Source organism: Sphaeramia orbicularis, chromosome 14 (assembly GCF_902148855.1).
Source record: "Sphaeramia orbicularis chromosome 14, fSphaOr1.1, whole genome shotgun sequence".
Lineage (NCBI taxonomy): Eukaryota > Metazoa > Chordata > Actinopteri > Kurtiformes > Apogonidae > Sphaeramia > Sphaeramia orbicularis.
In genome coordinates this window covers 27,794,937-27,822,809 of record NC_043970.1, presented here as the reverse complement: position 1 = coordinate 27,822,809, position 27,873 = coordinate 27,794,937, and the positions used below count along the sequence as shown (strand labels likewise).

The following is a 27,873-nucleotide window of genomic DNA, read 5'->3' as shown; positions in this document are numbered from 1 at the left end:
TGAAATACAACTGTTTTAATTGCAAAAGGATACCGGTTAATACATTGAATGAAGCACTGAAACAAGCCACTGTGACATTGCAAAATACCACTAAAAAGGACATTGTAAATTTCCAAGAAAAAAAGATCATTCATTCAGTCAGAAAGGCGTAGGTATGAAAGAGAACAGGAGGGGAGCATATTTACACCATGAGAAAGTGTCCTGTAACTCTACCAAACAAAATGTGTCGAGAGGCCTCCTCATTCAAGACGTTATAAATGTTTTACAAAGAGCGGTTAACAAAGAACAAGCCTTTATATGTCCCATTTAGTATTCTTATCAAAAGACAGTAATCTAAAAAAAAGGCACCACTGTAGGTGATGAATTCACACCATCCATCTGACATGGTGGCAGCCGGTTTTACACGAGACAACCAAGGTTTTCTGTTAATGTTTTAAAAGCTGTAGAGTTGTATTATCTGAAGAAAATAATCAGGAAACAAGAACATTATTATCAGGTAAGATTACAGAGAACTGACGGTTTTGGAAAAATGACAACAAATGAGGCTTTTGTACAAAATGGTGGGTAAAGTGAGGGGTCCCTGCTGTTGGATTAGCAGTTGTGCTGGTGTGACAGCGCTCCCTGCAGGAGAAAGGTGTAACTTACAGCACCAGATTGATAAAGTGGATTGTATTGAGTACACAGTAAAACAGCTTTCTGAAGCTTAACCAGAGGGCAGGCACAAGACACACAACTTTCAGACCATTACATCATCGCAATGAAAGAACTGCAAGGAAATTTCAGTTTAAGCTCATTTCTTATTATTGGGTACAAAAGGCCATTCCCCACACAAAAGAAAAATGGATTTGAACTATTCTTAATTTCCAATGCATAGATTTAATCTAAAAGATGCTACACGTGCAGCATTATTTATTTATTTATTTTTATTAATAATTGTGGTCACGCATTGCAATGCTGGCAAGTAGACGGTAAAGTGTCTCGTTGCTGTAATGTATAATAATAATTCCCTGCTTTGTGCTTCAGTGTCGTCCAATTCAGAGGTTCTCAGGATCAATTCCCTGCAAAATCTGAGAAATCTCTTTACAGTAGATCCGCAAGATATGCGATTTAGGTTGTAAATATAGAAAAAAAAAAGGAAAGAAAATGGTGATAAAAAGCTGCACACAGAGGCTTGAAAATAGTACTAGTGTCTGTAGCTCATGTGAGCAAGTGAAAAAAAAAACTAGAGAAAAAAATCCCAAACAAGTACCCTTGATATAAATTAATACATTTTATAAAATTTCAAAACCCACACAGATTTAGACATGTTTTCATCTCCCCTGTATCTGAGAGCTATGCTGAGCCATGCAAAATATGAGGAATCCCACTACTGTTCAGCACCCTGCTAAAACTAACTGCCTCAGATAAGCATGATTTAAGTGGAAAGGAACATGCATAAATCTCCAAGTGTGCTTCCTCCAGAGCATTTTACAGTCTTTAAAATTACATATTTTCCCTTTTCTTCTAGAAATCTTGGACTAAAGCATACTTTGGCTTTGACACCTTTATGTTTTTAATCTTTAAATGTCACTCACTGTTCTATAAAAATCCCACTTAAAGTTTAATAGATGGGGAGTGGGAAAACACAGTTCTTAATGGAAGAGTTGTAACTTTGTGAGTATATTACTACTGTAAAATAATGGCATGTTGACTTTAAAAAAAAAAAGGCCTAATTTTTTTTTTCCTTTGGTTGTTTTATATACCATTAGGTCCTACATGCCCAAAGTATCAAAATCATTCATCAATATCATGCACTGCAGTTTGTGGAAATCTACATACCCCCTATGTATGCATGTATATATGTATGTATGTATGTATGTGTGGCCTAATGTTAATGCATGGGGCAAAAACAGAGAAGACACCAGCACAAACGGCATATGTGGGATGCTTTTTCTTACATGGCTGTTATCGTCATCTCTCTGAACATGAAAATATGAACACCAACTACTGCCAACATGATGCTGTGAGTCAAAATGTTTATGGCTCTTAAAATGTTCTAATCTCTCATACATATTCAAAGAACTGCATCCCACACAACCTCACACTAAGCCTGACAGAACTAACTTTTGGTGGCTCTTCTGCTTTGACCATACCCTGTATTATGATGAGCAGTTGTCATTAGACACATATTGTAGTGAAGTTATGGAAGAACAGCAACAGACACTGGGCAGAGATGTTATGGTAGATAGCTATACACAGTATTTACAGTGGGCTAGAAAGACTTTATCTGGCTTAGCGGACTTCCCTTTGAGAAGGAAACTACCAACTTTCACACCTTTAACCGTAGGGCAGAAGGACAGGAGGACATGGAGGAACACCACGAATACAAGTGATACAAAAAATTGAGCCAGTTTTAACTAACACCCTTACAATTTTTCCCATTTGCTGCTTGGAATTTGTGAATGAAACATCAAGTCAGAGTGAATCTTAGAAAAAAATGTTTGTGATCAAGTGATTTTTTATTTTCTTTTTTTACACCATGAAATCTGCTTTAATTGAAGGGTTTGTGAAACAGTGGTTAACCCCCACGTAGAAATGTGTCTGAATGTTGGCGCGCAAACTTCATTGTTGTTATGGTTAAACATTTTACCATGAAAACAGATTAAAAAAAGGTTTGTGTTCGTGCCATTCTCAAGCAGCAAATGGTGTCATAGCCCAGGTGGCTAAGGCCTTAAAGAGAGACAAAAAGTGGTTCTCCTAGACAACAGGTGGCACTGTGAGTGAAGGTGGAAAGCAGCAGAGGTAAAAAAAAAAAAAAACTTCTGTGTTTCAGGCCAAAAGGATGCAGGCTGCAGGAGAAGCATCTACATGGATTCACCGAGGGAATCATCATCATCCAGAGATAAGGGCAGGTAAAGGTCCTGCAAACACAACAAGAAAACAATCACACTCAAATACACAGTAAGGAGTGTTTATTATATCTACTATAGAAAGGAAACTCTAAAAATAACACTAATGTCTTAAACAGGTTCAATATGTAAGATTTGCTCATATTTGTGAGGTTACATGAAGTTTGTGGAGTCTGTTTTGTCCTGGTTATGATTGACATTACGTAACTCCACTTTAACCCATAAAGACCCAAACCTCCACTGGCGACCAAAACCATTTATTGATCTAAAATATTTAATAATTTCTGATCCATTAATCCTATCAATACATGTAAATAATTGGTGTAAAATGCAGTTTGTCACTTTTTTATGGTCATCAGATATAACCCATTTGGATGTTCAGAGGCTCCATAGTTACCATGGAAACAATGTCTTCTACAACATTGATTCACCAGTAAAACCCATGGAGTTTGATAAATGACAGTGGATGGACACACTTAGTTTTATGTTTACAGGGTGGGGAAGCAAAATTTACAATATTTTGAGGCAGGGATTGAAAGACAGTGTATGACCAATTAGTTTATTGAAGTTCATGAGAATTTATTTGCCACAAGAAAATGTATATAATAGAAAATGTTTTTATTCTATGTGTCCTCCTTCTTTCTCAATAACTGCCTTCACACGCTTCCTGAAACTTGCGCAAGTGTTCCTCAAATATTCAGGTGACAACTTCTCCCGTTCTTCTTTAATAGTATCTTCCAGACTTTCTCGTAATAGTTTTGCTCATAGTCATTCTCTTCTTTACATTATAAACAGTCTTTATGGACACTCCAACTATTTTTGAAATCTCCTTTGGTGTGACGAGTGCATTCAGCAAATCACACACTCTTTGACGTTTGCTTTCCTGATTACTCATATGGGCAAAAGTTTCTGAAAAGGTATGGATAATAGTGTTAGGTATGATTATGACATCAATATATGTTTGGTTTCAAAACAATTGACGTAGTGCCTGCTGAGAAAAAAACAACTAAATATTCATTGTAAATTTTGCTTCCCCACCCTGTAGTTATTGATATCTTTGCTGAAAATGTCACTTTTTCTTGAGTTTTTTCTGTTTCTAGTACAGTATAATTACTGTCAACTTTAATTTGAGTTTTAATGAACATCTATATGATCAGTAAATTAAATGTTGGAAAATACTGGATTTACACTGAAAAACTACAAAACACAGAGGAGAATATTATAATAAATGTTGATAGATCACTTAAAGGTTAAATATGGAAAAGTATCACAAAAGTAGCGGTGGGTCTTTATGGGTTAAAGCCAATGACATCCATGATAACTCATGTGCACTGATTTCTATGTAAAAAGAAAAAAAAAAAAAAATCCCAACACTTGTTTCTGAGTTTTTCAGTGTCTCTGTTCTGCTCCTCTACAGCGTTTAAGACTGACTCTCAGTGCAACACAAACTTCATGTAGGCACACAGTCACTTACAAAAAAATAACATTTCTCAAAAACCAAACTAAAATTCCAACCCCTACTTAAAACAGAATCAGCTTCATTTTTGATTAGGTTGGGGTGATACTGGCAAAATGTTAACATAAAACATTTTTATGTTAGTTAGTATTGATAATTACTAAAAAATGTCTAATCTGTTTATTTCAAGCCAATCTTTGACCAGATATCTTTTCAGAATAGATTTCACAGAGGTAGAACATTCAAAACAATTAAAATACTAAAATGTTCACTATTAAAATAGTCAGGAGTGAAACTGAGTAAAACAACTAAACATTTAAACATTTTATGTACTTTAACACTATGGAAATGGAAATGATAATTGTTATATGACAATCTTAGCTACCATTTCCAAGGAAAATGATCACAATGTAATAGAATTATTATCTGACCAAGTTGAATATTTCAACTTGTTTTGCACCTTACAGCTCTATTTCAGCATATTACAGTTATTTTTCAGCGCATTACAGTTATTATCCAGATTCTACCCAGATATTTTTATACTTCTGATTTATAGTGTATAGTATTTGCTCTTATGTTAGATTTGTCTTTACTCGTGTTTGCTGTGGTGTGTGTTGTAATATATTGTTAATGAATATGTCTCAGGCTACTGCTACACTGTAATTTCCTGGTTTGGGATAAATAAAGTACATCCATCCATCCATCCATCCATCCATCCATCCATCCATCCATCTATCTATCTGATACAAAATCCCATGCCAATAATTGTCATTAAGGTTTTATCTCCCAGTTTCTATATATTTTCCAAGCAAAGGTCATAGGTCATGGTGTTCAAGAATAAAATAGCCTTTTAAAATGATGAATAATGAAAATTACATTTGATGTCATGACTACCTTCACCCCACATACTGTACTTCAGCTCCTATGAATCAAGGCTTTGTTCATAAAACCTGAAAAACTCCAAAACCATTAAAAATAAAAGCAAAACTGAAAACAAATAAAGTAAAACCAAACTGAAAGACCAAAAAAAGGAATAAAACTAAAACACCTCTAGCGTTAGATGATGGATATAAAGGGAAAAAAAAGGCAACAAGGTGACAGGTTAGAGCAGGAAAGAGAGGTCCAGGTACCTTCTGCTTGCTGTTGAGGCCTGGACTGGTAGGGGTGGAGGTGGGGGAATGCTTAGAAATCGGGGTGGAGAGCTGGCTGCTGGAGCCCGTCCCGTTGGCTGAGAGAGCCCAGTGAGCAGAGAGGAGGAGAAAAGGGAGAAGGGGAGCAGGACAAAGGAGGTAAACAGAGCAGTGTGAATTAGAAAGTGTCGTACCAGAGGCCTGTACCCTGTCCATGGGCTCATAAGAAAGTCATCCCTGAACTGCGGCCTCACTTGGCTGCGCCGTAGACGGACGCAGCCGACGCAGGTCTACATGACTCACAAGCTCTGTGTTTGTTAGATGACATTTCATTCACTCCCTCTGCGTCCTGCCACGTTGCTAGGTTTCTCTCTGTGTGGGACATTTTGTTTATATCTAAGAGCGCTGTGATGTGATGTAGTTGAGTGTTAAGTGCCTTAAAAGAGTTTTTGTCTTTAAAAGATGAAAAGAATTGCGAGCCAGATGGTCAGTGTAAATTTGAGCCAATGAGAGTTGAAAACACAACGTGGATAAAGCGTCATTGTTAACCGACTTAATGCCGCTGCTTTCGTTGAACCACTCAGACTGATAAACACCCCTAGAGTTTAGATGAGACAAACCCTCCAATAAAAACACACGTCACAAATCCCATTATCTTATCATAAAATCAATGTCCCTTAACATTACCATGGAAAAACAGAGTACAGCTGTTACAGGATCGGAGGACTCTTTTCTCTTTAGACCGGCCAACTCATCAGGGTTTTGTTTCTGGAATTTTACACCTGGTAGATTTACTTATCCTCTGTACAAAACCAAATCCAACATGGACACTTTTACCAGAGACTGCAACCATTTAAGCCCTTCTATTGTGGAAATACACAACACAGTTCAGACTTTAAACCCAGTGCAGCCTTTGTAGGAGAGAAACAAGGCAAAAAGAGAGTAATACTGGTACTAAGCAGGCTGCAATGGCTCCTTTAGACTGCACTGAAAGTTTATTAAGGCAGAGAAGTCCAACACATTACTCATATTTATGTTTTTTTTTTTTTTTTTAAGTTGAGGTTTTTTCTTCCATTTACAGCACTTGTAGCCTTATATCAGACTTCATAGCCTCTATTTAACCCTTGTATAGATTACTGTAATGATATTTGGGGCAATATTAATCCAATAAACTAAAGGAAAATTATACATGCTTGTACCGCCACATTATGTAATAATGGTGCAATATGTCCATCAATCAATCAAATTTTATTTATATAGTGCCAAATCATAACAAAAGCCATCTCTCGACACTTTACATATCGAGCTGGTTGAAACGGTCGTGTTTTGTCTGGTTTTATAATGATGTATCTTTATGAAGACAAATCACTTTGCAAATTTCTGTACAAATCAGTATAAAACAAGAATGAAAATGGATATAAGAGGAGAATATCTGCATATTTGTTTGGTTCATAAATCTGCCTCTTTCATTGTAAAGTGTCAGAAATGACTTGACGTATCTTTCATATCACACAAACAAATACTGTTGCGTCAAAACCTAGAATGTTTAAATGTAAATGCTTACAAACCAGTGCATTTCTACAGAGGCATAACCGCCCATATTTGTATTGTGTATGATGAATGTATTTAACAAAACAGAACGTACAACACGGTTTAATGGAAAAGCTACAAATTGTAGGGTGTCAACATTTTATTGAAGTAGAGTAGTGTACTTTATGCACATACAATACACTTATATTTATAATCATATTATATTCATACACTTCTTAATTTATCATGTACTGGGTTATTTGTTTCTTTTATGCTGTTGCCCTTTGTTGTCTGGTTGTGTGTAAGTATCCGGAGAAGAGACATACAATACATTTCACTGCACACTGTACAATGTATGAGTGTGTATGTGACAAATAAAGCTCATTTGATTTGATTTGATTTGATTTGAGTGGACACCAGCCATGGGTAAATTTGACCTCTTGGTGATTCTAGTGTTAACTAATGGTTTGACTGACAAAAAAAAAAAGTCTGTTGACCATTTAGCAATTATAAATCTAGTTTTAGCAATCCACACCCTGTGTTTTATTAGATTTAAGTGCCTTCTTGGTTGAAGTCATTTTACTGCATAGTTATTTAGTCTGGGCCTGACTTTCAAACTATAGATATTTTACCAGGCTGATTCACAAATATCCTTTATATCTCACATCATTGCATTTTACTCGTTTGTGAATAAACTGACTGTAATGAACTGAATAAACCATTTGACCAGTTTGGATGAGTCAGCTTACTGTAAAACTGACAATATAATCAAAAAATTACCTTAAATAATATGCAGTGTAGCACAAAACTCTGCTGATTTAGTACTAGTTGTCATTGTTTCAGTGTCAAAATAAACACAAATGGAGAAAAAGCAATACAACTATAAAGCTCCAAATGTCTCAACAGAATTATGAGCAAGTTTTAGTGCGAGTTAAACAGCTATTCACCCCCCTGCTGACCTCTGGGCTGATACAGAGGTGGTTAATGCCTCCTAAACATGTTGGCTGACCATCTGCTGTACTACCGGCCACACACTCCCCATCAATAATCAATACCATTGTTGAATGATTAAGGGTTTTGGACACCAAGAAGACCAGCCCCACACCCGCCTCCAGTGGTATGTAATGTGAACTATTACTACAGCGCTTCCACTGTGAATGTAGCATCCCTCTGGGGATTTAACAGCTCACCTGCTCAGTTTCACAGCTGCTGGAGCCACTGTCACTTCCTCATACTTCAGAACACTTAAACAAACCTATGTCATCACTGTATGGAGGAGGATTTATTGCAGCTTTGAACGTATGTAGTATGTATGTATGTATAATTCAACACCAGTGATGATTTTACAATATTTTCCTGGTTTCACATGCTGTCACCTAAGAAAGCTGTCAAAGAAAACTGCTTTTTTTGTTTTCATGCCTACATCAGATCACATTTCATGGCACCAACTGCTCTGACAACTAATGTTGCATCCATAAAACCTCTATGGAAACTGAGCAACAGAGAGGTACAGCTCTGTTTCACAGTGTTAAGAGCTGTTGTTAACATGAAACATTTAAGCCTGAGCAAACACCGGTGACTCCACTATGATCTAGTGCCTCCTGGATATTATTAAATGTTAAAAAATTCCTTATTCTCAAACAAATACCCGAAAGCTGTTATACACTCTTTGTTTACTTCCTATGTTTTATTCATGACTTTTATTTTAAAGAAGAACCTGCGCTGGTGGTGTTACCCTAAATCTCATCAGATAGTTGTTGGTTAACAAAGGCTGGCTTTCCCCCGCATCCTCATTTTCATGCATTATAGGGTTTTACTAAGATTAAGGAGCTAACATTACTCTAAGTACAGCAGAGGAACCAGGATTTTAATTTGTTTGTATAAAAATGGGATCAGATATACAATAGAAACCCAAACCAGTTCATTTGACAGTAAAACATGTCCCTCTAGCCCTCATTTGATGCTGAATTTGACAAAACAGTCAATCTATAACCAATATTAGTCCTCCACCACCTTTAGCTGATACAGAATCTATTTTTTTAATCCCATTTTAACCCCAGTTCATCACTACTTCATTCCACTGCTGAAATTTGGAATAATATTTCTATTTCCAGCGACGGAACCGGCTTCTTTGTTTTGCCTCATTGAGTAAACTAGGACTTGATTTTGCTATTGTTCAAACAGGAAGAGATAACACAGTGGATCAGAAAATAATAGGCTCACTCGATTCAGCAGGAGACTTGCTTCGTTTGATTGGACCGGGGCTCTTTGCTGAACCACGCTGAGCTTTGGGTCCCTTCATCACCCGGCATTCTGTGGAAAAAAAAACAAAAACACGTAGAAGGTTAAAAATGAAGGTTAAAAATTTCTACCTATATATCACATCACTTGACAATCCTTCCTCTAAGTGTTTGTCCTTTGGGTGAGCATATTTATTCACTCTCCAGATAAGTGCTTAGTATATAACCTGACATGTTGATTGATAGCAGGAAATAACATAACGCAGTGAAATTCAATGCAAATAAAAACACTAGCAAGATCCATGTTACTGGAAATCCATTCATCTATAAAAATAAATCAATCACATCAACACCAAACACTTTTGTATATCAGTTAGGGTCGCAGGGTTGGATGTTATTTCATTAAACTATCACATAATATTTGGTTCTAATTATTATAACACCCACTGAAACTCATTGGTAATAGTTTTTCCAGTGTAAATAAACACGGTCACTGATGAGGTAAATACGACACTATATAATATATGCATTAAAAAGAAGAAAATAAATCACAATAACATGGGTTAGATCTCAACTCTAATTCAGTTTGGTTATTAACAGGGTAATAGGGAAATTTCTGCAACCCCTGTTTTTGCTACGATGTTGTTGGGAGAATACATCGCAGTGTTCCCAAAGGTTTTCAGCTTGAGACTCAAAAATCAATCAGATGCATCTCCCAGACCCCAGTGTACAAAAATACATAATGAAATGCAACAATTCCTATTTTTACAGATGTTTTTACAGTCAAAACAATGTGTTTGAGTCCATTTTTCTTTTTTTTTTTTTAACATCATTTCATTTCATGTCATTTTCACCTTGTTACATTTGTCTGGTTTTGCATCTTACATGATTTTTGCCATTTATGTCATTATTTTTGTTCAGCTTTTGTGTAATTTTTATCTCGTGTTTTTTTTCCCCTTATCTTATTACATCTCTCACCTCTCCTCTGCATTTCCCTTTACTTTGCTGAAATCAAGATTAATGCCATTTATATTTTAAAAATGAATTCACTATCACAGCAATGCTATTTATTTGACTTTGACATTTGGTAACCCAATAAAAAAAGCTTTCAATCTAGAATCTTTACGCTGTATTACAAAAAATGCATGGTTTTCAGAGTTTCCTCAAAATGCCTCTTTGTATTATGTCTCCTTCTGTAAACAGAGTATGCAGAGTATCTGTATTTACTGTCTGAGACTCAGAAACTAACGTTCAGCTCAAAGACTTAAATGTATAGGCACAGATCATTAATGTAAATGACACAGAAATATATGCAGCATATTCTGGGTCACTGTTTAATCAGGGTAGGCAGACTCCAGACACTGCCTCTCCTCCCTCTCTGCATGTTTGTTCAGTCAGACTCCTTTTTTCTTTCTCTCTAGCCATTTCCTCCCCTCCCCTCCCTCCCCTCCCTCCCTCTTTTCCACTATTGATGCTAATTATACTATCTGTCCTCCCTCCGTCTCTCGGGATCCTGCCATGTCTGTCTTCCCTCCCTCTTAACCTTCACACACTAGTGGATACAGACATGCATTCATGTGCGGTTGTGGGTAAGGTGTGCCACCATGCCTTTGACAAATCTTCAGACTGGCAGCTTGTCTAGTCTCCTCAATAGCCTCAAAGATAGTCTATCCGAGTGTGAATGTGTGCTGGTTCAGTCTCAGCTTAAAATGATGTCGCCGCTGCAGGTACACATGTGCTTTTCTGTCAGCATGCCCATCTGCCTAGTCTTATATTTAGCATAAAGAGTGTGAGATGTAACCACAAGGGATGGTAATCTATTCTGGAAACTCTGCCAAACCAACAATGAAACAAAGATATAACTCAGTGTGTGAAGTATTTCACATGCGGGACAGAAAGTTCTTAAAAAGCACATTGATGGTAGCTCAGAAGTATGTGAATGATCAGGTTTTGACCATAAATTACTGTCAATGATCTGTGCTATGGATGAACAGTTGGTGTGGAGTCATGTCCGTGTGAGGTATCACACACAAGACTCCCCCCTTTTTCTCCTTTTCTACAGAGATGTACTCACTGATGTCTGCCTGCTCGAGACACACAGCCATTTTATTTAGCATTGCCCCAAGGTTATTACACACTGAATGAAACAATTTATCTGTGATTCCGTGGGGGAAGTACGCAAGCAGGAAAGGACCCAGATCATTATAAGTGAACTGCCATTCAGCGCTACTAAAATCTAACAAGAAGCTGAGGGAAATTGAAGAGATGAAGGATAGATCAGAAATGACAACATCCCTGGATCAGTGCTCGGTTCAGATTAAATGATGTTTCATCAGATGGTGAGTGTTTCGAGTGGGGACATGAGGTGGAAATGGGGAGTTAAAAATAGGGTTTTGGGAGACAGAGTGAGAGGAGGTTTCACATATTTGCTCCTGTTTCTCAGCTGTATCAGCAGCGGCAGATCAGCTGGCCTAAACCTGTCACTAGGTAGATTAATGGCTTTTCTTCTTCTACCTTTTTCTATCCCTGCTGCTGGCTGCAGATAACCGGCTGCACTCTCTGACTCCCTCTGTCTCTGTCTCTCTGTTGCCCTCCATTCCATACACATTTTTCCTACCACAATATACTCGGCATGAATGGTCACAGATCATGTTTAGCCTCATTTCCAGAACACAGTTTTTACTTTTCATATGCTGCACTCGACATGGGTATTTCAAGTGCTTAAATATTTTCTGTTACAATAGAAGACAACCCATTATCAGAGTTAATATTCAGCCTTTTTACCTTCATCTGATTTTTTTTTATATCTAGTAGCATAAATCGACTCAAAATACATTTCTTATGGCTCTTTCAGTGCAAATTAAAGCTTTATGGGTTTATTCGCATTATAAAACTTTGATTTTTCCTCCAAATCTACATTAAATTCAAAGGTTTGTTATTGATCTCCTTGATTGCTCATGATCAGTACTGTCCATTTCCATCAACACGTATTATTTACTGTAGTTAATAATACTCTGGCATAAAACCAAATTGTTAAGTGTGACATTATGTCACCATAAAACCAATTTCCAGGTTCAAATTTTCTGTCACAACAGAGCCTGCATGCTCATTTACTGTAACTTAATACACAAATTTAGCTAAAATACAGTTATCAGTGCACATTTTACCTGTAATAAAGATAAAGATCCGCTACCCTACTCACATCAGCTAGCGCCAAACTTCAGTTTTCTCTCATTTGATTAAGACTTATCGGCTTCATCTACTTCCTCTGCTCTTTTTCCTCGCATGTAAAGTGGTAGAATGATAATCGGATGTGTTTTATGGGCTCAGAAACACAGTATTGCAGGATATTTAATACAGAGTAAAGAAAAAGGATTAGACCCAGAAGTAGGAAGTGATGTCAGGATTAAGCATCCAGACACAGATTTGATGGGAACACACTCACCGTTCTCATCCAGAGAGAAGTCGTCCTGCGCATAGCGAAACTTCTCTGGTCCACACGCAATAAAGACGTCGTCATCGCCAAAGAAATCCTGAAGGCAAGTAACCTGTGAAGCAAAGAAAGCCGAATATATGAAGGGTTAGAATAGAGTAGAAGACAAGAAAACTCAAGATCTGCCTAGAGGAAACTAAACTGTTCATATTCATCTGATGGTATTATTCATAATTAAATGAAGAAAATTTGAAATGCTGATTCAGAACTAATTAAAAATGTCACCCTTACAGGCATTTCTAATGTGATGAAGTGATGCTAAAAGCTGTGCAAAGGAAACTCAATGCTGTGTCGCAATGTCTTTTGTATAGATTCCACTGCAGAATTTTTTAGAATAAATGCTGATTACATTTAATCACACACACACACACACACACACACACAGATTATTTCGGTGGGTTAAAATAAGGCCATCCGTGTCAGATGATTTACACAGCTTCATTACCGAGTCACCTTGTGTTTTACTTGTCATGTTAATCTGCCTTGAGCAACAGTAGGTGTAACAAAAAACACACACAAAAGGCACAAAAAAGCTCAAACAGAGTATAATCTTACACCTTTGCTGTAATGTTTAAATGAATCAACCTCATTCCCCAGGGTCTTTTCACTCTATAGCAGCTGTTGACACAATATGTCCTACTTAGTGGACAGATGTCTCCAAGCCACACCTTCTCTACTCTACTTTATACTGGAACTGTTACCAGCTCAGACACGCCTATTAAAGCCATTCAAGTTAAAAGCTGTACTTCCGTTTGGTTGTTTGGGTGTCTCCCCCCAACCGGTACAAATTAAATTTCATTACAGAAGCTGAGACTTGTTTCCAATATGGCTTTCACATCCTGTTAACATCTAGTTCCAGACAAATAACCAACTGAGAAAGAGGAGAAAAATGTTTTAGGTGGCGTTTTTTTTTAAAAATGCAAACTCAGATGAAGATTAAACACAGCTTGTAGATTTGTCAGAGATGTCCACAGTCTGAAAGATTATCCTTTGTTGGGACGTTTGCCAGAAAAGTCAAGCTGCATCCTGACCTCCTTTGTGATACACATCCAAACTATGAGCTGCAGATAATTTTGGGAACACCCCACCCCTGCAGCTGCCATGTTGGTTCTCTATCCTGCTAGACACGCTAAAAGTGTGGGTTGGTGACTGGTTGGCGTGGCATCCAACAGCTGTACCCTCTCTGTGTCCCATAAGATTCCCTGGATACAGGCCTAGCAGATCCACGCTGAGGTACAGAGATGGTGTTTGACTCCAGGGATCAGAATCTAATTGGTTTTTCAGTCAGGGCTGCTTGTCTGGGCTGCACATAGTGCCTCTATTGTGGACATTATCAAGAGATTAGATACATGGTGCTTTCATAAGGTAAACTGTTGTGTGGCAACAAGGGCAGCTGACACTCAATCATAAGATGGAGACACAGTAAGTGCTCTTTCCCCTGCAGAATAACCTCTTAAAATGGGTGAAGAAGACGACGTGGGAAAGAGCAAGAGAGTAGTGGCTGGTCCATGTTTTAATAGCTTTAAGAACAAAGCTGATTAAAGGGATAAAGCGTTTATCCTGCAGACTGGTACCTTAAGCTCTCCTGACATTATCTCCATTTGAAATGATCATTCGGTTCTCTGTTAACTTTGACTTTTTGAGGAAAACAGACAGGAAGAATCACTGATATGTAATTGAAGGATTTAATTTAGTTAAATACCCCAAAACAAAGTTGTTGCACAGACATACACTGTAAATATGCAAATGACTACATCACTGAACAACAACCTGGCATCATCACAGGTTTAAGAAGCTAAAAAAATTAACTCAAAGACAACCTGATGTAGGTTTGCTGTCTGCAACCATGTAAACTCTAGAGACAACTTAAGTACTTCAACATTATGTCTGATGAATAAGTAATAATTTTAAATAAAAACGAAAAAGCTGCATGTAGACCTTTTAATGCAAAAATCCCAGGAATATACTGACACAGTGAATAAGCAGTTTGCTTTAGGATAATATTTCATCCCCATTTGTCAGAAGACATCCACCCTTCTTAAAAGGCCTTAGCCAAAACACTGAATCCAAAGAAATCCCTCTAATCTACTCCCTACAGGGATCACTTAAGACCCACATTATCTATACAGCCCCAGTCCCCCCCGAACCATTACACCAAATAATAATCCATACCATTTAAAAAAAGTTCTCACACAAACTCATGCACAATGCGATTTTGTGTTCATTCTATGTGGTAGATTGCTTTTTTCTCTCACTCTGACTCAATAACAGAGTTTTAGTTTGACATCTGTCTACAGCTGGTAGAAATGTTTTGAGAAAGCGGTTCTGCTTTACATGAAAGGAGATCAAATACAAAATGTTGCTTTGAAACCCAGCTGCAGTGAGGAAAGGGTAGGCCAGCGTGGAAACCGTCAGATATAAGCTAAGAAGCATCATCTGTCAGTTTGAAAAGGTCAGTCCACGGCATTAACAAGACCCACCGCATCTCCTGGAGGAGACTGACGTGATGCCATTCAAACATTGAGTTCGTCCAAATCTCCTGGTGCTTTTTCCACAGTCTGTATTTATCTAATCTATGTACAAGGTTAGTGAATATGGAGTGGCATGTATGTCTATATACTGTATACATTTCCTGGCAGAACGTGGGAGGAGTTTATGGAGAAACTGGCTCCTTCCAGACTCCAGGTGCCCCCTACCCTCTGTCCCACCAAGCCCATCCCTAATCTCTGCCTCACCAGCTGTCAGAACCACATGACCCCCAAAACCACCAACACCACCAGCAGCTACGCAGGGATCCACCGACCACAACAACTGAATAATTCAGAGTTCCTTTAGCCCAACACTGACCAATCAGCACCGGTCATAGAAGTTTCATTCAGTTCACATGAAAGATGAGGTCTTTATTATGGTGAATTTGAGAAGAGAGGCTTATTTTCTATTGTTTCTATTTGTAGAGCTGAAATAGTTCCAATCTCTGCTGTGCAAAACAAAGCACAAGGAGGCAACACTGACGTAAACGCTAATGTTTCACGTTTTATGGATTGGTAATAAGATCTACGACATCTATAAGAGAGGTCATATTTCACACAAACATAAATTAGGTTGTCATTTGACCTCAAACATATTTGTCTAATGATTATGTATAAGGCGCACATTTCATATAAATGCCAAAAACTCATTGTAATTTGTTTTACTTTAACAGTCTGGTCGGTGAAACACATTTTACATTTCAGCCTTTAATGAACAACAGTTCCAGTTGGCACAGCTTTTGTGTGAAGCAGCAGGAACCTCCTCTTCCAAACAAAGCTCATGAGTCTTTTGTCTTCTCCAGGCAGCTGGTCTGTCTTCACTTCACCTCATCCGTTTGGCAGCACAGTTAGAGCAGAAGTGAAAAAAGGACTGATGACTCTCAAGGTCTGTCTTATCTCGGACTCTGCACAGTCGCGTTAATGATCTTTGTGCAGAAGCAAATCCTTTCAATGTTGCATTACATAGTTTTAATTTCCCTCTGCCTGGGTGGCTCCTCTTATCGGTGCCTTTTGATGAACAGTCATTCTTAATGAGTCAGCAAATACCTGATCTCTAGAATCAACCATAAGTGATTACTCTGATATGTTCAGCTCTGAAACATGCCAAATAACTGAAACAGCTATAAAGGATGTCCTTCTATCTTTATCAAAACAGATGAGAGATGCAGCTTTCACAAGTGTGCACAGCCTTCAGTACTTCTGTCCACAGAAAGGGTGTAAAGTGCAGTACATTTAACTTACCCTTGCAGAAAAGACAAAGAGTAAATAAATGCCAAAAAAAAAAAAATCTTCCACTGAACAAATATTACATTTTAGGCTTTTAAACTGAATGTTGTCTTGTGTACTTGCACCATTATTGAACCATGAAAAAGAAAATGGAAGTATAAAAAAAGATAAAGGCTGAAAGATGGCCGATAGCCCTTGCTTTGTAAGTCTTAGAGGAACTCCTACACAAATTCTTCTCACTGCAGGCGCATGGACCTAATCAATATGAGTGCCTCTGGTGAGTGGAATATACTCTGGTATACGATAAACTCGATGCCTCTGGTTCTGCGGAGCATTTGTCAGACAGCACAAAATACAAAAGGACTGAAACCTCAACAGTTTTAAAAATAATGTCGGTGTCTGTATTTGTATCAGTAGCTTAGATAATAGATGTAAGCACAGAAGAAAAGTCTGCTCCTGCAATTAAAAAGGACAGGGAGCCAATATTTAGAAATATGGCTTTTCGTGGATATCTGAGTCACCTGCTGCCATTCTGACCCGTCTGTGACCCTGTCGCGCGGCACAGTGTCAATAGGTGCTCTGGATACAGTTGGAGCACAGATGACTCAGTCAGGCAGCAATATCTGTGCAGTCATGGGGACCAGCTGGTGCCTGATGTTGTCTTAACCCCACCCGTCCCAAACCTTGAGGAAGCAGCCTTTCCATTTGGCTGACTGATGTGACCTCAGCATTATTAAACTGTGCTTCCTCCTCTTCCCCCCGGGTTATGCTCACTTGTTGATGTGGTTTTCCTGCAGGAATAGACGACTGTAAGGGGACGCAGGTTACACGGCTGCTTAAGATGCATCATGTGGGCCACGCCCCTTCGTCTGCCTCCGTTTCACAGTGTGTGGGAGAGTACATGTGGGTGTGCATGTGGGACTGAAATGTGGCTGCAGTGAACAGGGTTGAGGAGCTGAGAGCAGGCAGGTTAGACTCAATGTAAAGAGCACACTCAGCGTATTACAACCATTGTCACAAACTGAATCCATCACAGCGGAGCTTATTGCCATGACAACTGCTTCTGCAGCATGGCAAAGAGTAGGCAGTCTACAAGAGCGCTGATAAAGCAAGGAGAAGCAGGCTTTTCTTCCCCATTACTGGATGAATTTGTGTCGTTAAGAAGCCCTAAACCCATGCCTGGATCCATCTCTTATTGAGTGAATAATTTTCCTTACTGTGACTTATTAACATTTAAAGGTAACTCGAATCTTTTGTTCTTTGACAATTACAATGTGACCTTGTGCCTGAAGCATGCCCAAAGCATCCACTTCTCTTTTTCTTTCACTATTTGTTGACAATTTTTAATTTTTATTTTAAGGGGATGTAAACGAAAACCCCTGTGAATAATGAGCAACCCTTGAACCCTTTGCAGTGCTGAGGATTCAGAACAAATAACACAATATCAGAATGTTTCTTTACAATACACCATAAATGACATATAGATCTGGCATCTATGAGACAAAGACATTCTCAATAAGCAATTCCAATGAACCAGCAGAGGATCTCTGATGCAAATCATAACTACTCTCCTATGCAGACACCTATCAAAAGGAATGAATACAAAATGTCTGCCAGCAATTAATTAAACTCTCTGATTTAATGTAGTCTTTAGAAGCAATGAGGGCAAATCAGAAAGTGTTTTTTGAAAGCCACAAGGAATAATTACTCCCCATCAGCCTCTATAAAATGATCCTAATTTGCTTTAAGGATGGAAAATGACTCCTGAATCCACCGGCCCCACCCTTCCCGACTGAAGTGAAAAGCACCAGCATTTGAGGGGAAAATGGGAGTGATTTTATTCACAATACTGACAAAGACAGGACGGCAAGCTGTCTTTGGAGTCTACACAGGACTGAGGGAAATAGAGCAACACGGAATCACAAATAATCTTTATAAAATTCTGTGACACACAACATGAACCATCTTAATGATCTTAATATGTACATGTGCCACAGATCATTGTCAGACCCAATCACGCCTGATGTTAAAATACATACAGGTAAAAAATACAGAAAACATGACATGGGATTTTTAAACCAAATGCTTGCATAGATAGTAAACTCTCACACCCACTACAGGATGTGGTATCTGACAGACCAGTCCACACCAGCTGGGCTCTCTTTGTGCCTGGGATGTGGTCTCCTAGCAACCGGTCCCAGCAGCTATCGCAATGGAATGGGAAGAGGAGGATCGGTGCAGAGTCAGGGAGGGGCGGGCACTGCATCAATATTGCTTCTACCATATCACCTCCACCACAGAGCAGCTGCAGTGAGCCTCTGCACACAAAGAGACCGCAATAATGTGTGCGGCATTTCTCACATTTCTGTGCTCTGCAGTGCAATGAAACTGGGAATCCCTGGCACATATCAGAGATCAATAGGGAAACTAATTTTCAGATAATCAGTCATAATCTTCAGTGATGACAACAGAATCAATCTACTCAGATTTGGCAACTACCAAGAAGAGGCCATTAAAATCCTCTTGTGGTAACCTATCATTATTAAAAATTCATGACAACAGAGTAACCAGATCAAACCACATCTGAAAGAAACACAAACATATGCCAAAAAAAAGCACCAAAAATGACCATCTTCCATGCAGCACTCGAACATCTTAAAGGGTTTCTGTCGGAGTCCTGAGGCTGTCAGACTGCACCCCTGGGAGAGCGCATTAAAATCAAATTCCCCCATCTATCATATCACTGCCCCTCCCCTACTCCGACAAACCATGTGATTCAGGGCCTTATTAACACAGAGGAAAATCCATACAACACCTAAAGACGCCCAGCAGGACACGGTCTCCAGTCCATCTGTAATGAATGATACAGGAAAAGGTCTCCACATGAGGATCAGCGAACATTTAACCATATCAAAGACAGGACTGACGAACAGATGCCCACGTTCATGTCCACACATGCTTTCACGTTTCCTCCCACATCCCTGCTTCTGTTAATTAACTGAGTTACATTAGTCTTGAATGCACAATTACAGTCGATGCAGCAAATGACAGGTGTGACAAGCGTGGAAGTGCGGAAAAAAGCAACGTCATCACTCATTTTTTGGATCAACAAAGGCAGAACTAATGCCGTTTTTAGATGATTGAGAATTTGCCACTGAAGCTTTACAGATGTGCAGTTTTTTCCTAACGGATCACACTGCTGCTCACTAATATGTCATGTGTTTCTTCTTGAATTAACCTCTTCTGATCAAAGTGAAAGACAGTCCATCCGACACTGACAGACCTTTCCAAACCCCCCCACACTGGTGGTACTTGTCCCCTATGACAGCTCCACTAAAGCATGGGCATGAATTAAACATGATCCCCTTTTAACTTAAGCCCATGTGTTCAGAAAACAATAGAACTCCCCAGGGAGTGACTTTTACAGCAAGTTGAAGCTAGATTGGCCCATAGATCATTTGATTACATTTTCCTGTTCCTTGGCTTTTCAGCTAAATGCATTATTGTTCAGAGGAGACTTCACAGGAAATGTGCGGTAATACCAAAAATAGCCTCATTTAGGATTTTTTCAGACATCTGTCATGTCACCATGCACATGTCACAACAAAGAGCCTAATTAACAAACTGAACTGACAATATGTTTCAATTATCTTTGCAGTGGAGCCTGAAAACTAACTCCCTTATCTTGCATTGTCTTGGATTGTACTGTGTACTTTTTGACATATAAAAATCAAACAAATTAAGTCTGTATACGCACTTTCTATATCTTTATATCCAAATCAAGTCATCGTCTAGTGCAAGCAGATTATACGACTGAATCTAGGTAGAATTAGCCAGAACAGCACAAAAAGAAACATTAAAACACTTCATACTTTGCATGTGACTGGGGCCACACCTTCTGTCCAATGGTCATTAGGTATGAAACCATGATACTGATACACAGACACATGATCTTTACGCTTAATATGTTTTAGCCTCAATCTCATGCTTTGCTGCATAGAATACAGGTCTAATTAAAATGCAAGACTTTACTGCTCACTGCAAACTAGTGGAAAGAACCCATTTCTCCACAGGCTCTACTCATGGGGATTCCTGTGCCCTGAATTCTGTTTGGCTAAAAAAGTCAAAAGGATGCTGTAACTGATCACCAGAGAGTAGTCAAGGTTATTGAGGACACTGTACCCTTCCTTGTGGCTCTTTCACATGAACATATCTATATTTTAGACTTTAACATGTGTGTGAGATTGGGAGGTTAGAATCAGATCTGGATTTGGGCTTTTACAAACACATCATGTCCAGAATGAGTCACATTTTATTTTTTGCACAAGATTTTTAGATGCCCGTAGAAATGGGACACTGTGGACATGGAGCTAATCCAAATCACAAACATTTAGCCTCTCAAATAGGAAATGTGACAAGTTTTACTGTCCTAGATTTGTGCCAATAGTGACTATGCTAACTAGGGCCTGGAACCAGATAGATAATCAACAGATAACCAGTTGAAATACAAATCTTTAGTTGTAAAAAAAAAAAAAAGAAAGAAAAAGGTGAATTATATATTACTCCATCCATTGTGGTTTTACATGCTGAAATGAAGCAACAAAAGTGAATATGGGTATAAACATTAAAACAACCTCCATATAGATGTGTGCTAGGGGTTTTAACAAAAATATCAATATCTGGCGCCAGTGTATCGATAATATATTGCAAGAGGTAATGTAATCATATTGATATTTTGTCCCACCTCTAGTGTATGTAAAGATCCATATTCTCAGGGTTTTACTACAACATGTATGTGCATCCAAAATAACAATAGAGCACAAAATGTCCAAACAACAATACAGGGCTTGGTCCTTTGTTCACTAATTCAACAGCATCCTGAGCAGAAGACAGAGCTTCCCAGGACTGAGCTTCTAAAGACTGAGCTTTTCAAAAGGTTGATGGACTCAAAAAAAAGTGGCCTAAAAAGTAACTCCACACAAAGGCTAAAAGACAGAACACCAATGACCTGAACCACAAGACAGGAGGATATGAAGCCCTCAAAGTCAGAATAGAGGCAGACAAAGAGAGTCATTGTGCACAGAGGTCGTTCTCATGGATGCTCATAGTTCTCATGAACCTGCTGTACCACCACTGACTGAGGACATGAGAGGACAATGGCATTTTGTCCACATCCTTCTGTGTCTATTTCAAGTCAATGAAGTTGAATGGAACCGCTGAACATTTTACATACCCAAGCAAATAATTCTGTTTCCTGTTTTCTTTGATCTGGACGATATGAGTCTGGGTGTGGGTGGATCTATGAAAGAAGAACTGTACCCAATCTCAACCACAAATTTTCCTCTTGTATAGCTCTGCTTGCAGGCTGTATAGAACTACTTTTATTCCAGTTATTCCTGTAAGAGAGGGTTCTTTATCATATTACACAAGTGCTGCTTGGTGTCGACTGACGTGACAGGTTGATCCATTTGAATTTTAGATTTTGAATGTGTTTTACTTACGTATGTTTTTATTTGTCTGTTTTTTTGGGTTTTTTTTTTTTTTTTTTTTTTAGATATTTTTAGTTTTTTTAATCCTGTTCTTATCCTATTACTGGGACCTGAGAATATATTCTGTTCTTCATGTGCTACCTTGAACTTGAATGTTGAGAAGTGAGAGGGTGATGTGAGCCGACTGTAAAACCTACCTGCTTGCCATCGAGTGTGTAGATCCTCTTCACCACACCACTTTCTAGTTTAATGGCCTCTGTGATGTCAGTAAGAACCTGTTCAAAGGAGTGCGCCGTTTTCTTATTGAGCAGAACACGCACCGCTTTGCGTGGCTTCACACCACTGCGCATCACGGTCACCAGTTTGGGTCGAATAAAGTCCTTGTTGCCTTCCTTGGGCTCGTTGGCCGCCTTGGCAGCTAAGGACTGCATGTTCTTCTGACTTGCTGATGCCTTAACATTCACAGACCAGTTGGGGTTGACGTTCTTTGTGTAGTCGACCTTCTTGTAGAAGTTCTCTGATGCACAAACATAGCTTTCCCCTGAGAAGGAGGAGAAAAATTGGGTTAGTGTGTTGTTACACTCCGAGCTTTTCAACTCTGACACTTGAGAATCCCAGAGGCGCTCTCTGAGAAATATTTAAACCCCAGGAACTTAAATTAGGAGATAGAGACCAGTGGGGGAAATTATTTGACTTCTTGGATTTCATCTCCCATTAATCAAACATCACAGCTAAATAGCAAGATTATTGACCCGAAAGGAAAACTACTGACGGTTTAAATGTATCCAAAAGTCCAGCTATAGACAGAAACTGAACCTTCTGTGATAACTCAGCAGAAATCAGTCACTGCATTTACAGTATTTCATCATTACTCTGAAACTGAGTCATGTAAACATCATGTTCCGTCCTGTTCATTATTGGATGTAGCATTTTCCAATTAAGACATTAATTCTTGTCTTAGGAACATTCTTTCAACATTGTACCTGAATGCATTAGAAATATGCACCTCAGTCTGGGTTTTTAAGTCACAGTTTTTGACAAATATAATCTTTTGTGTTTATGTTGAGTTCTGAGTGTAGGAATGCGTGGCCGAAAGATCAACACACTTTTGGATATGCAGGAAATATTCCAACACTTGTATGTGTGGAGTCCATGTTCACACATTCTCCTCCAATTGGAAAACTTCAAAAATTATTTTGAACAAGAAAAATGGGACAAGTGGCTCCCATATTTATTATTTCACCAAATTCTTTTTTATATTTTTTAATTAATTTATTTTTTTTAAGGATAGGGGCAAGATTTTGTGCCTGTAAAAAGTAAAAGGTATCACACCAGGTCTTGAGCTGCCCATAGCTAATACAAGATAAAGTCTATCAAGGTATTTACACTAACAGATTTCTTTGGAGGCTCAGACACTAAAGAGGAGTTTAGATTTTTTAGCAATATACATGAACATATTCATCAAGTATGACTACCAGGTCAGGTACAAGTGGTTCATTAGTGTTCTTCACTTTGGGAAAATGTTGTCAGGGCCTAAAATACTCCTCGGCTGCACTGCCAATCTACTTTCCTACAACCACCAATCTGTCTTTAAATTCTCTAAATCACCATGTAGTATTTACAGCAGATTGTGCTGAGCTTGCTCAGACAGAGTGAAGTACAGACAAAGGGCAGTAAGGGGAGGGAGGTGGAGGGAAAAATTGGCAAATGGGAATCCAGAAGGCAACAATTAGGCCAAATGCAGAGAAATTATAGCAAAGACAAAGACTAAACAGGATTACACAGTGCAGGGGAGATTGAGCAATTAATTACACCCCACAAGAGGAAGCACAATGAAATGCCCCCCACCACACACAGTGTGAACTGTACTACCCCTACTTTACTGCACCCAGCTCACACATGTGCACACATGCACATCTGCACTGCGTGAACTCACTTTTTTCTAAGCAGCTCAAGTAGGAGAAATGATCATTTCATTTCGAACAAATTAAGCTGCGGTTTATCTTCTTGCTTCACCCAAGGCAAACTCTGTGCAAACCATGTCCCATTTTCAGACACCAATAAAAGGTTAGTGAATGGAATCAATCACTTCTTAATACTAGATGTTTTAATTCATTCCTATCATTATTCATAAGAAACAATGGATTCTTTGAAAAAGGAGTGACCAGGATTAATATAAGGTATTAAAAACTTAACCTCAACTTAACCTCCATATATGAGCTTTTGTTACTGTAAAGACTGCACTGAAATATGACTTCCCTGAACAGAATGAAATATGAAATGTCATGTTGTAAAATACCCAGACTTGCTGAATCTGTTTTTTTTTTCTTCACAGCAGCTGAAGAAACATAAGGGGTAGTTTCATAGATGCTGCTGAGGAGGTTTGATAGTAAAAAAAAAAAAAATAAAATAAAATTACCAACTGTCTCTTGAATTGTGAGTTCTTCTGAAGATATACATGCTAATGCAAACTATGAATGAACATTAACCCTTCAGTGAGTGGTAGAGAGATGTATTTACTGCTGTTTTGGACACAGAGCTTCACTAAAACCAAGATTAAACTATTTTCTGCTTTATTAGTATGTTTGAAAAACCTTTGAGAGCAAAACCACGAAATATTTCTTATGCATAATGCTGTTAAGAAATGTGTGAAAAATACAAAGCTGGAACCTGTGAGACATACGCATATCATTTACAGTTCATCCTATTTATTTTGTTTTTTTAGAGGTAGATTTTCTTTGTGATTGAAGAAATGGACCATGTTATTCGTCTGTCCCAAAGCCTTGCCCTAACCCTTCAGATTAGAAGTTGATGCATCATATGAACAGATTACAGAGGTCTAGACTGAACAGATAACACTTCTAATCTCAGCAAACTGGAAATATTTCACTGCAACATCTTACCAGTACAGAAAATGATTAGAAACTGCAGGTCTTGAACCTGGTTGTTTGTAAAGTCTTAAATCAACCTCAGTACTGCAGCTCTTGACGATGCAAACAGTGTACCATGTCATTAAGGAGGTGCATTAAATCAGACATGGTAAGAGCTACTGTTATTCTCACCTTCCTCTAGCTCATCCAAGGTTGAGATCTTGCGTAAGCCGTCGATGGTGAAGATGAAGCGGACGCCCTGCGGCAGGTTGATGTGGTCAGACAGGGAGCGTGTGAGGTCAGCCAGGAGAGAGTCAAAGGTGCGAAATCGGTCGTTGGCCACGGCGTACACGATGCCCTTAAAGTAGCGGTCTCCATTGCGGTAGAAGCGCACCTTTTTGGCCTTCTTCTCATTGGTGAGGGCCTGCAGAGTGCGCGTGCGGTAGAAGCTGCAGTGGGCACTGTGGGTAGGGCTGGGAAGTCCATTCATGCGTCCACCCCTAGGAGTACGGGCTGCCTTGTCTCGCTCGTCAAAGTGTCCAAAGTCTAGCTCCATGATGACAGAAAGTTGTGATGGTTGTGGAAGATGTGTGGTGGTGGTGGTGACCAGCTCCGGAGAGTCTATGAAGACAAGATGAACCATGCACGTAGAGTAAGGGACTTCTCCAAACTAAGTTAAGTGTCTGTACAGTTACCTACATTTATGTTAATTCTATCTATATTTAGACTAAATTGACAGTTTCCATTGAAGGAAGCTTTGGTCATTTGAAGGAAATTCTATTCTAAAGATGTAGATTTTAAGATTTTTCTCCCTCAATTTATTATTCTTTATCTTCAGTCAAAAAAACAATAGAACTCTCATGCCATTGGATGAAAAACCACATTTTCTGCATCAAGCCTCCTTCTTTATGACCACAAGAGATTTGTCAGTAGCCACAAAAACTCACTGGACTGTAACATGCAAACTGAACGCCGACACACACCCATAAAACAACAGCACAAAAGAGGAAGTTTTCTGCACCAAGTCAAAACCCTGCTCCACTGATATAATCTCCATATTGTCTTTAAAAGAAAATCCTGTCAATAATTGGCCTCCACTGCTTCGCATTTTGAATTGGAATGTCAAAATAACACAAATGTCATGATATCAAGACTTGTTGCTATACTGTAAATTATAAAAAGCCTCTATAGTTGTTAGTGGGGTCACTGAGGTCACACTCTGAATGAAGTATTAATATTCAGCATGTTTTAATATGTTGATAATATTTGAGTGATTATCCTCCAGGTTCCTTTCTTCTCTGTGCAGTAAATTGGCTTGAAAACTAAACAAGACATTTGTGGAGTCATTTTAAGCTTTGTTAAACATTTCCTTGCCATTTTCTTTCACTTTTTAAAGCAAACAATTCATAGATTCATGTGACTGATTGTTAGCTGCAGCCCTAATATCAGCCTTTCCTTTTTGATAGAGTTGGAAACACTGTATCTCATTTTATGTCATTAAACATTACATTTTACAACATTCTTTGGAAATTCTTAATGAAAAGGCTTTTGGTTACAATCTCTTATAGTTCTTAAGTGAAGATAAAATATCTTTAGGAAAATCTAAATAAATATGTCAGATCTGGTTTTGTACATGGCAGGAGTTTTATATGATAAAACACACAACAGGCAGGAGAACAGGCTTTTAACATGATGCTTTTTAACTTCAACCTCCGCTGCTAGGGTTTTATGAGAACATTTAAGATCATAAAAGCTCTTTGGTGCAAAATAATGAATGAAACACTACTATTCTTTCATTTCCCTCTCTATATTGATGGTCTATATGGTATACATTAATATGAAGTGGTACACAGATGACCACAAATACTAAAATGGACACATAAAATAGCAGGAAGCTTACTGCCGCCACCCATCCATGTGGCCAGTCCTCCAACCCCCTGTTAACCCCTGGCCATGTTGCTGACCGGGTTTATAAGAGGCATGCTGATAGGGGAGGGACTTAATGTGCTCCTCAGCTGACAAAGGCCAGGTTTCGAGCCCATCTGCTGCACTAATGGCAGAGCTGACTGTGACCCTTCCCCAGTGGAGCATCAACTAGGACAGTCCATTGTCTCAAACAGGGTGCCTGCCTTAAGAGTGACATCACCATCACTGCTGCTGTATTGGAGGAGCAGCCGGCTTATTCTCCAGCATGAGTCTACAAAGTACATGGAAGTACTAGCTCTACAAGCCCAGATTTTAATCACGAGTACTATCAAAGCCTACATGACATTATGATCATACTTGTCATACACAGATCAATACAGTAGCCTATGTGTTATCAGGTTACCTTCACTGTAAAAACACATGCTTTCTCTCCAGTTAAAGCCTGAGTATTAAGCAGTACTGCAGTCATTAAAGGCTATCATTGATATTTTTGGCTGGTTCTGTGTTCCTGACTGAGCCTCCCACACAACACCCCTGTGACTACACTCCTGACAAAACCAGCACCACATTATGACTCCTCACTCATCTTCACCAAAGCTCATCTACATGCGTTATCTGAAAGGTAACCCCAAATCACAAGGATTAGTATTAAATCACAGCCACAGAAGAAAAGAAAAAAAGTTTTATTCTACTATTCTGAAGATTTATGTTAGATTAGTGTGTGCACATGGCAGAGCAGTGGCTCAAAATGCAAGTTTTTTAGGGGGAAAAGGGGGGCCGGGTGCGCGCACACCTACACAAACCACCTGCGTAAAGGCAGATTTTAAGAAAACATAATTTTCCACACTCAAAAAACTACACTGACATTTATCTTTTTCCATTTCTGTTGGAAATCAATCGGATTTCATTTATGTTTTAAGCAGTAAAGTGGGTGGATGATCCCACCCAGTAGCGGACTCACCTGCGTCGCTGCTTGCGGAGTGAAGGGAGTGCGCGTCGGGGAGGGTGCGTGTGCGTCGATGCTGCAGGATAGCGGCACGCCGTCTCTCCCCTCGCCTTTGTCTGCCTCAGTCTGAGAGCCGAGCCGCTGCCTGCC

General features: G+C 38.9%; 1 protein-coding gene across 2 annotated transcripts; it reads right to left on the bottom strand.

Moving 5' to 3' along the window:
• Positions 1 to 27,873, bottom strand: LOC115433276 (neuronal migration protein doublecortin). 2 transcript variants are annotated; one of them, XM_030154593.1, is made up of 7 exons: positions 27,739 to 27,873; positions 25,044 to 25,472; positions 22,179 to 22,522; positions 12,690 to 12,792; positions 9,228 to 9,317; positions 5,475 to 5,572; positions 1 to 2,900 (listed from the first exon to the last, which is right to left on the bottom strand). In XM_030154593.1, exons 2-7 carry the CDS (start codon positions 25,405 to 25,407, stop codon positions 2,844 to 2,846), a joined length of 1,056 nt encoding a protein of 351 aa, XP_030010453.1. In that variant the 5' UTR covers positions 25,408 to 25,472; positions 27,739 to 27,873; the 3' UTR covers positions 1 to 2,843. The 2 variants fall into 2 exon arrangements, with proteins under 2 accessions (XP_030010453.1, XP_030010454.1); XM_030154594.1 differs by lacking the exon at positions 5,475 to 5,572.

Bases quoted from the DNA above. Each gene is read 5' to 3' on its own strand.
- LOC115433276 (XM_030154593.1), bottom strand. From the start codon at position 25,407: ATGGAGCTAGACTTTGGACACTTTGACGAGCGAGACAAGGCAGCCCGT. The intron at 22,523-25,043 runs GTGAGAATAACA...CCTCCTTCTCAG, and splicing joins CTTGGATGAGCTAGAGGAAG to GGGAAAGCTATGTTTGTGCA. The intron at 2,901-5,474 runs GTACCTGGACCT...TTGTGTTTGCAG, and splicing joins GCCTCAACAGCAAGCAGAAG to GACCTTTACCTGCCCTTATC.